General features: G+C 38.8%; 2 protein-coding genes across 3 annotated transcripts; both read left to right on the top strand.

The window, feature by feature from the left end:
* Positions 1-3372: 3372 nt before the first annotated feature.
* On the top strand, positions 3373-5594 carry LOC115036677 (microsomal glutathione S-transferase 1-like). Of its 2 annotated transcripts, none has more exons than XM_029494952.1 (4): positions 3373-3636; positions 4094-4226; positions 4552-4643; positions 5218-5594. In XM_029494952.1, exons 2-4 carry the CDS (start codon positions 4110-4112, stop codon positions 5462-5464), a joined length of 456 nt encoding a protein of 151 aa, XP_029350812.1. In that variant the 5' UTR covers positions 3373-3636; positions 4094-4109; the 3' UTR covers positions 5465-5594. The 2 variants fall into 2 exon arrangements, with proteins under 2 accessions (XP_029350812.1, XP_029350811.1); XM_029494951.1 differs by having other exon boundaries at positions 3376-3640.
* A 971-nt stretch (positions 5595-6565) lies between these two features.
* On the top strand, positions 6566-8673 carry LOC115037230 (microsomal glutathione S-transferase 1-like). Its single transcript, XM_029495725.1, has 4 exons — positions 6566-6579; positions 6698-6779; positions 6878-6969; positions 7556-8673. The coding sequence occupies exons 1-4, from the start codon at positions 6566-6568 to the stop codon at positions 7800-7802; spliced, it is 435 nt and encodes a 144-aa protein (XP_029351585.1). The 3' UTR covers positions 7803-8673.
* The last annotated feature ends 1148 nt before the right edge of the window (positions 8674-9821 follow it).

Consider the following 9821-nt stretch of genomic DNA (forward strand, 5'->3'; position numbering starts at 1 on the left):
TTTGCTGTTTATCCATCCGGTTGATATGGTTCCTCTATTTTTGGTAATTCAGGCTGAACAAATTACTCCTCAACTCGTCATCAAGCCAGTCTTATCTGAGCAGTTTCTCCTGCCTGGGTGCTGGTCTGATTTCTTATTTTCTCGCTGCCCTTGGGCCCACGGAGGCTTGAATGGGGTCAAATGAAACCCTATTGGACAAGTTAATCACACTGTATCTACAGTTTATCCCACAGGTTGCAGCAACAACAACAAAAAAGAAAAAGAAAAAATGCTCACACTTATCAATTTCCTCACCTTCACCTTCACTGTCACCTTCCAAACCTTGATTATATCCTGCCAAATTTATTGCAGACCGCTGTACCTATGCAATTCCATGTACTCAGCATTCTGCCTTCATTGATTGGCTGCATGTGACAGTGCTTCAAGTAATGTGGACACCACCACTGATCAATAAAAAAATGTATGTGCCTCGACCCTAGGAGGCATTCTGTAATGAAATCAATAGCTGTGCTTGGCTTCTGGCATTAAGATCATTGGCCAGGCTGTTATTTAGTCATTGTTGTCCTACACCAGCAGCAAAACCTGGCTACCATAAGAAATCAATGGCAGCATATCGCAGCCAGCATCCCAATTACTGGCAGGGCTGGTGAGAAATCAATGCTGCTTTTTGCCATTACTACTCCTTGTGGGAAATCACAAGACATTATTTTACTTGGAGAAACTGCTGCACAAAGAATGAAGCCAGGCTGCTGATATGTAAGATCCATTAGGAGCACTTAGCTTCAGTGTCAGGATACGTGATTGTAACTTATTGATCATTGGCAGCAAAAATAAAAATAAAAAATAAAGACTAATAATAACAAAAAAATCTATTTCAACTAGTAAACTGGTTATTGCGGACAAATTAAATGTGGCTGTCAGAGATCTTTATATCTCTTCAGCTGTTAGACCTGCTGCTGAAGTCTGGAATGGAAAGGAGCGGACAGACATTGTTCCTACACAACCCGTAGGCATCCTACAAACTTAAAAACTGCAAAAACAAGTTAGAGCTCAGGCTGGACTTACCAGCAGTAGATACATTTGATTTTCAGTGGTTTCTCTTTTATGATCGTTTAGAAAATATTTGAAACCAAAGAAAATGACAGGGGAAAGAAACTTGCTCAATCAAGTCAAACACGCTTCCTGCTGTTTTCACACCACCCCTCTGACTGCTGACAGTATGTTGTCAAACCTGACTGGTGTGTGTTGTGGACTAGGAGCCGTGGTTGGTCCTGCTGCTCTGCTCCACCTGTGTGATGTCTGCAGCCTTACTGTAGCAATACTCTATGAAGTGTTTGGTTTTTAACTTCCTTTCAAAGAGACCCACTTTTGTTTTTTAACTTCACGTAAAGTGAGCCAGTAACAGCCCCCCCTGCTGCTACCGTTTTTAAACCACAATGAATACACTAATGCATAGACTCTAACTGTCTTTATGGGGAAGAGCTGTTGGACTGAACAGAAGGATTGGGGAGGGGGAGAGTTGTGAGGAAGATGATTAACACAGGGCTACAGTGGACCATGTAGTCTGCTCCACTGGGCAAGACACACAACACAGCGACATCTGTCTCTTTCCCACTTTCTGTCTCTGTCTGATGGTTCGTTTTTCCCACACTGAGCCACCACTGTCCACTGTCTTTTACTCTTTTTTGTCATCGGAGTCATTCATGAGAGACCCATTTTCACGTCACCAGCCAGTTTATGAGCTGCCATTTTGAAGTATTCAGTGTGTAAACACTTGCCATCTGGTGGTGGTGACAAGATTTGAGATGGGGGTTTGGAAAGGGAACATTCTGACGGTCTGGGATGCATACATGAGGTGGTGAAAGATTTGCTTCAAGGTCACTGTGCTCGGTTTTGATTGGAGGAAAACAAGTGCCGCATCCAAACAGTGAGAATATGTAATGGTGACGCAAAAGGCATATGTGAGGGGATAGCCTTCCTGACCAAACTTTTTGTAGGTTTCATCTTCAATATTTCACTCAAACGTTCAAATAAAAATTCATCCAACTAGTTTCAGACCATAAAAAAATCTAAATAAAAGTCAACCTCATTGTGGGACTCCCAATGTAGCTTTGCATAGAGTGTCTGGTCTAATGTTATTAATCATATACCCCCTCCCCCCCAATATTTCAAGGAAAACAATGGCTCTGTTCCCAAACTGCTGCTATCTACTCAAACTCAGAGGCAGCTCCACCCAAGACATTCTCCTGCCAAAACATAGCAGGGGCCAGGCGATTATAAGAAACACAGTATCAGAGGGGTTCAGGTGGTCTGCAATAAAACACAGGTGCTAATCACCTTGAGGAAAAATGTGCTGTCTTTCATTTGTCAGAAATAACTGAAACAGATCGCCTTACCAGTTTCTCCTAAATGTCTTCTTTTAGGAGAAATAAGCGACTAATGAATAAAGACAACATAAATTTTCTACAGGGTTTTTAAAAAAACCTAAATAGCTGATTATTTCAAACAAATAGAGATCATAGCAGTGTGAGAAAAGAATGACTTAATCTGGATTTGGCCTGAAATGTAAGGAGGGCTTTCTCACGACAGTCTAAAATGTCTGAGCCTTGCACAGACATTTTAGGGGGCAGGTGCTGAAGTAACAGATTTAGACAAAATTCACTTCATCATAGTGCAATGACACAATTTGCACAGAGACAATGGACTTTAGACTTGATGAATTCTACATTTAACAAAGGAATTACAATTAACAGTGTTAAGAATGTCACATTGGAGTGTTTTCACACAGAGGGAGGGGCAGGGGTTTGGGGATCTTCGGGAACTAATACACAAATGTAGCCACTGTTATTTCAACACAAATTTGTAACGAGAAGTGATGGCAAAATTAGTCAAATTTAGCAACTTCAATTTCCGATGTAAAAGAAACAGGCTGGAAAATCAAGGGATTTTATTTTGCGAATACCAACTTCAAAATATCAACATCAACAGCCAAACTTTGCACGATTTCAAATAATCATGTTAATTAGAAAAATTTAATTACAATAATTAGTCACTTCTTAAGATAAGCCTATTAGAATTTATCGAGGGTATCAAGCCTATCTACAGGATAGAAACAGTGAAAAACACGCTTTGCTGCACAAGTTAAGATCTGATTGAAAACGTCTTGCCTCTGTTCGGAAGAGACGAACCAAAGAGTGTCATTATCCCTGTGTTTCATTTATTTCATTTATTTATTTGCTGTTGACAACAACACACACACACTACCCTCCTGTCCTGCCCCTCCCAGCTCAGCTGAGCCAAAGATAAGTGAGAAGACGCTCCTGACTAGATGAGAGAAACAGACTTCACTTCCTGGTTTACCCCGGCTGGAGTCTGACTTCAGCTGCAGAAGGAACAAATTGATTTTGGCGAATAAATATGAGATTTTCATGCGATTTCTTCTTAAGCATGTTCCTATTTATCTTTATTGCTTTGGTGACAGAGTAACACACCTATTCACACACTCGCAGGAAAACACAAAGTTGTGCATTGTCCTCCCACTGTACTTGCCCCACCCCCCTGAGTTTCTGGGTCACAAGTCAGGCTCTTTCTAAGCAACGCAATCCGGACTTTTGCCATTTCTGCGGAAACTCCACAGTATGTAAGTTGAACTTTGAAGGAGATTGTGTGTATTAAAAAAAAAAAAGAAAATAGAATAGAATTGTTCTGTTATCTTACATTGCCTCTCTGCATTGGTGACTGTGCTACTCAGACCGATGCTCCACTAGTCTGACGATTTTGTTGTCTTTCATTTGTCAGAAATAACTGAAACAAATCTGACTAGTGAGGTCCAAACTGATGAAGCTCCTGGGATAGGGAGGCGAAACGTCTTTCACTAAGTCCTAAATGCATTCAATGCATTCGATTCAATTGTTGGCTCTGTGCGCAGGTATTAGCAGGAGTGTGTAGCAGTCGTGTAACATCTGTTTTTACTTGGCAGTGTGCTATTTTATTTAGGGTCTAAACAGCTCTAAATGCCACAGATTACACCTTCACCTGGCTTTTCAGTGAATTTGAAATGAAATTAATTCTTGCATTTTGCTTTTTTGCCCAGCTGAAAATTGAGAGAGATGGACAAGCTGATGGAAAATGAGGTTTTTAAGGCTTTCACCACCTATGCTGTCATTGTCACTGTGAAGATGATGCTGATGGGGCCCATGACAGGGTATTTTCGCATGACAAGAGGGGTAGGTAACAAGAGTTGTGCATTAAACATCTGTTAAAACAAAATTTGTGTCTTTTTAGCTTTAATCAGGGTGTATGAGCAGTCGCTTCAAAGCCTTTAAGAGTTGCGTTGCGTTTTCATACTGGAAAATGGGGTGCAAGCTGATGCAAGAAAACCCCCTAAAAAAAAAAATCACCAAATACAATGGCCAAAAACAGAATCTGAGATAAATACTATATTCAATCCAAATCCTTTGCTCAATTTCTTTATTGATACATTGCAGAAACTTTCAGAGACAGAGGCAAACATTACAGGCAGTCAATGCATGTATTATCTCTCCCACCTAGGCTTTCGCTAATGAGGAAGATGTTGGCAGAAAGAATGCAGAGGAGAAGAAGAAGCTGCTGAGAACGCATCCAGATGTGGAGCGCGTTCGGAGGTGAGATGATCTTATTTCGACTATTTCATCAGAAAGCAGCCCTTGATCTTCATAAATGTTGTATGTTTCTTCCCATGAGTTATAACCCAACACTACTCAACCCAGCAGTAAGAGATCTTCTTTACTTTTATGCATTTAAAGTGTAGTAGCTTTTAGCAACTGTAGATTTTGGACCTAGCCAAAAAATGGCCTTTTTCTACTCCCTTACTTCTGACTAAGCTTATCACCACGGTTTTGATTTTTCTTTTAATTTGACCTTTCCATTACCTCCTCCTTTGACCTTAAATCAAGCCATGATCTCTCTAAACCCAACCAAGATGCTAAATTGTCTACAGTTACAGGTAATGTTAGCATTAACAGCCATTCACTGAGCAGTTTTGCTTGGCTCCTTGTTGCTTGGTCATCATATATTCTTTGAGCAGTCTGGATGCTGCAGTGACTTGGTAGCAGAAGGCTTAGCTGCTTAGTATGTTACCTTTAGTAGGACAACGGAGGTTGTTGTCGTTTGTGAACTACGCACTATGCACTCTGAACCCTGTACATTTGTAACAATCTTGCGTTTCTTGTTGTCCAGGTGTCACCAGAATGACCTGGAGAACATCATTCCCTTTGTGGTGATCGGCCTGCTCTATGCTCTGACTGCACCTGAGCTTTCAACAGCTCTGCTTCACTTCCGTGTCTTTGCTGGCTCGCGGATCTTCCACACCATTGCCTACGTTGGTGCTCTGCCTCAGCCCAGCAGGGGTCTATCCTGGATTGTGGGCATGCTTGTCACTTTCTCCATGGCTTACAATGTGCTCAGCAAAGTCTTCCTCCTTTAGAGAAAGTACTCGAGTAGACCTTCACTTCTTCACTCTTTGAACTGTACTCTTGGAATTCCCTTAAGGGCCCTGCATGTCAAATTTGATTTGCTGGAACAATTGAAATTAATAAATCTTTCTATGAACTTTATGGCCATGTACTTATTTCTGTAGGTGGTTGAAGAAATGGAAGTGAGCTCCTTTAAAATGTCCTTTAGTAAAGTGTAAGCATTTGCGCCGAGCTCTTTAACAGATGGTAATGCAGAATAAAAAAGCCCTGTAAAAACAAAAGTAAATCTATTAAATACGAAATTCATTTTAAAATAATGTAAAGCTCCAAAACATTAGTGCTAGACCCATGTTGTTTTAAAATGGTTGAATAGTGTAAGTAGCAGCATGTGAACACCTGAGGCTCATTGATACTATCAGTAAAACCACATAGTGTCATTACAGTGTCATGTCAGGGCTCCTCCCACAGATTACACAACCTCAGCATTAAATACACTGATCCCAGTTCAGCTGATCTCTGGACTTGTTTGCTGGTCACAGTGACTGTGCAAAAACGAGGTATGATTAACACCTACTCCTCCAACTCTCACCTACACCTGACCATATTCTAACAAAGACCAATGAATCTATTCATTTATTGAAACATAAATGAATTGTGACATAATTCAACTTTACATTGTTGAAGACAACTTTTCAACTGCCTTTCTACTTTATATATGCCCATAACTGAAATATCTGACGCTATCTTTCACTGAGGGAACCTTGATTCATTTCAGTTTTATCTACTCTGCTAAGCCAGTTTCTGTTCCTTTTCTTGAATAAAACAGCAGCAAGGTTTAAATTGTACTTTAGTATTTTATGTACTGAAGCAAATTTGCAATGAATCATGGTACCAAAAATAAAGTGCAATACACTGATTTACGGTATTGGGTCCTGTGAAGCTCCAGGCCTCTGTAGTAGATCTTGCAGCCTTGCCTCAGCATAGGTCTGTTTTTCACAGTGAGCATTGTTGGTTAGTGTATCAGAGGGGAGAGAAACAAGGACAATGATGAAGAAAATGGACAACATATTAAACATATACTGTGGTGTTCAAGGTGGAAAATAAATATCAGCATGTTTGATATGCTGTGGGTTTGTAGAAAATGCTATAATTGCTTGGCCGTGATTTCCTGACATCCAAAGTGTAAATGCATTAAATATGTATTTCTGTTGTTCTCCAGTGACAACTGAATGATGGACAACCAGGTCCTCCACTTATGCCACCATTGTCATCCTGAAGATGATGCTCATGTCACCTTTGACCTCTTATTTCTGCCTGACAAGAAAGGTCATCCTTCACACAGCGGTGTAGAATGTAGCTTCATTAATTCATACAGACAGTATGAAGGAGACTGCAATCTGATCTGAGCTTTAATGTCCCTGCAGGTGTTCGCAAACCTGGAGGACACCAAGTTTGTCTCGTCAGTAGAGGACAAAAAGCTGGTCAGGATAGATCCAGATGTGGAAAGAGTCCGCAGGTAAAAAATAAGACCTGATATCTGAAGAATAGTTACATTTAACAAAAGTTAACAAGACATCAAATCTTTGTGCTGGTGCTAATTACTTGGCAGGTATAATGAATCATAGCTGTGGCTTTAGATACTATTAGAACGAGTTGACCCCGTCTTGTTAAATGTGATCAGCCTCTGGCAATTAATTAATCAATGCATCAAAATGCTCAGAAGTATATTTGAAGTCCTATTCAAAGGCCTGCTCATTGCAAAATAAAAACACAGTAAGTGATGACTATGGAATCTCTTGCTGTAACACAGTGGTTTACATATATGAGGGTTGGGACTTCCTGCGATGCTAAACGGTTATTTCTTAAGGAAGATGAGATCAAGATGAGGAAATACTTTTGCCTCTTTGCAGCAGTAACAGTATTTAAATGAAAGGAGTTGGGATAAGGAGCTGTGACACCGGTGTTAGCATGGCCAGGAATACACTGCTGTGGATGAGCCAATCATTGTGATGCAGTTTATAAACCTGATGAGAATAAGCCAATACAGGCGCAATAGTGCTCTACCTGGACTGATGATGTGCTTTGTTGTTTTTGTTGTCCAGGTGTCACCAGAATGACCTGGAGAATATCATTCCATTTGTGGTGATCAGCCTGCTCTATGCTCTGACCGCACCTGAGCTATCAGCAGCTCTGCTTCACTTCTGCCTCTTTGCCAGCTCGCGGGTCTTCCACACCGTCGCTTACATTGGTGCTCAGCCTCAGTCGAGCAGGGGTCTATCCTTGATTGTAGGCATGCTTGTCACTTTCTCCATGTTTTACAGGGTGCTCAGCAAAGTCTTCCTCCTTTAGAAGCATTACTAGATAACCACACATCACTCTTCATTTATACTCAGCATTCACTGCTGTTTCAATTTTACCTTCACTTGTATATACTTGGTCTTCACATCATGAGATGACGTTAATCAATTATATTCCAGTGTTGCAAGCAGATAAATTTAATTTTGAGAGAAAAAAAAAATACACACATTAATGCACACATGCACATGCAGATCTTGGTCTTACAGAGGACTTAAAAAAAGACATCACACATCTTTGTAAATGAAGTCATAGCAGCTTGCTTACTTCAACTACAACCTACAGGAGCCACTTGTTTTAAAACAGCCTACAAATTTTAGAAAGCAGTAAAGTACTCTGTTCATTAATGGTATAGTGGTAAGCAAAGTTGCTTCCTAAGCAACTGACCTGGGTTTGATTCCCAGCCAGTGCAACCTATGAAAGTGCTTTTTGCAATATCCAAACTGCGGGACCAATAAAGGAATTTGAATTACACAATATAAAAACATTTCTCCTGAAAAGTAATCCCTTTTGATTTGAAAAATATGAATACAAAATGGCATCCATGTTTTTTTCTTTTGTAATTAAACCTCCTTGTTAATGTGCATTCAGCAGTCTTAAATGTCCATGTTACCCTAAAGGGCCATGTTTCAATCTCTGTAGATTCTATTCTCAGATGACCTTCACATCTATTTCACGATTTGACATATTTCTCCTAATCATGATGAAGGCGTAAAGTTGCAAGATACAGTATGTTCAACTGAAACTGTGAATAATTCATTATTGTAGCCGTGTGATTTATAACAGTATGCTCTACAATATCATATGTGAAAGTGGTAATGACTTCAATTATTTATTAGACAAATTTTCTGTTGTGTTAATAAAGATGAACAAACGATCAGTTCATTACTTTATTCAGTATGGAACACATTTTTCATTCACCTGAAAGCGAGTGATGATGATAGACAGAAGGCTCATCTGTCAGGATATTTTAGGAAATTTACATCAGATTGGATTCAAAATATTAAAATATTTTTAACCGGTGAACTTTTATAGGCAAATATAAATCTCAGTCATAGTATAGCAGAAATGTAGTTATAATTTTTTTGCTATATTACAATCCACAAAAAGAACAAAATTTGTAAAAGCAATAAATTATTTTTTTATATTAACAACAACAACAACAACAACAATAATAAGAAGAATTTGTTGGATATTAATATTTTTGTATATTTAAATTAAATCAAATATAATACAGCAGAATAGAAGACTTAAAACAAGTTAGTTTTATAAATGTAACCAAAAACTATATTTTCTAATTATTTGATTGTCATTTTTTATTTTCTTTTCACAGAACCTCCATCTCTAATAGAATTTCTTACTTTTTTTTTTTTTTTTTACTTTTTCTTCTTTTACTTTTCCCTACTTTCTTCCAACATCAGGCATCTTCGTCACTGGGTGTGTGAGGCATGATTGATTAAAATTGTTTCTCGGTGATGACACAAGTGAAAAATTCATCCCCTATAAGCAGTTTGAACCCAAAAGTCAAACAAATTTCTTCTCTGTAATTTTCTTTGTGAAAGAAACAGTCATATTTAAGAATCTTGGTACCTATTAGTAATATGCTGTCAGAAATTCTTAAACACATCTGCATCATTATGAATTTTAAAATTTGTTGCATTAGCAGTAGCTTCATGTAGCTCCTCCACTTCTGATTGAGACTTGATTATCATTGATGAAAATTGACTGAAAATCAGTACCAGCCTTGATTTATCTCTGTTTCTAACAGAACACATATTTGGTTGATTATTCTTTCCTTTTACTAACTGATAAAATGAATCATATTTTGATTCTGTCAGCTGATGTCAGAATGAGTAATGTCTAATAATGTGCTGTTAAATGATAAAACAAACACAAAGAAAAGAGGCTGTGTGGGATGAAAGAGCTGGTTCTGAAATGCTCTTTACCTTCTGGACTTTAAATGTGTTAATTATAGCAGGGATTTTCAACTCCTACATTGTGTGGAAGTATTCA

The sequence above is a fragment of the Echeneis naucrates genome, chromosome 23, assembly GCF_900963305.1.
Source record: "Echeneis naucrates chromosome 23, fEcheNa1.1, whole genome shotgun sequence".
In the NCBI taxonomy this organism is placed as follows: domain Eukaryota; kingdom Metazoa; phylum Chordata; class Actinopteri; order Carangiformes; family Echeneidae; genus Echeneis; species Echeneis naucrates.

Coding starts and splice junctions, on each gene's coding strand:
- LOC115036677 (XM_029494952.1), top strand. CDS start 4,110: ATGGACAAGCTGATGGAAAATGAGGTTTTTAAGGCTTTCACCACCTAT. Junction 4,227..4,551: donor ATTTTCGCATGACAAGAGGG/GTAGGTAACAAG, acceptor TCTCCCACCTAG/GCTTTCGCTAATGAGGAAGA. Junction 4,644..5,217: donor GATGTGGAGCGCGTTCGGAG/GTGAGATGATCT, acceptor CTTGTTGTCCAG/GTGTCACCAGAATGACCTGG.
- LOC115037230 (XM_029495725.1), top strand. Junction 6,780..6,877: donor ATTTCTGCCTGACAAGAAAG/GTCATCCTTCAC, acceptor ATGTCCCTGCAG/GTGTTCGCAAACCTGGAGGA. Junction 6,970..7,555: donor GATGTGGAAAGAGTCCGCAG/GTAAAAAATAAG, acceptor TTTGTTGTCCAG/GTGTCACCAGAATGACCTGG.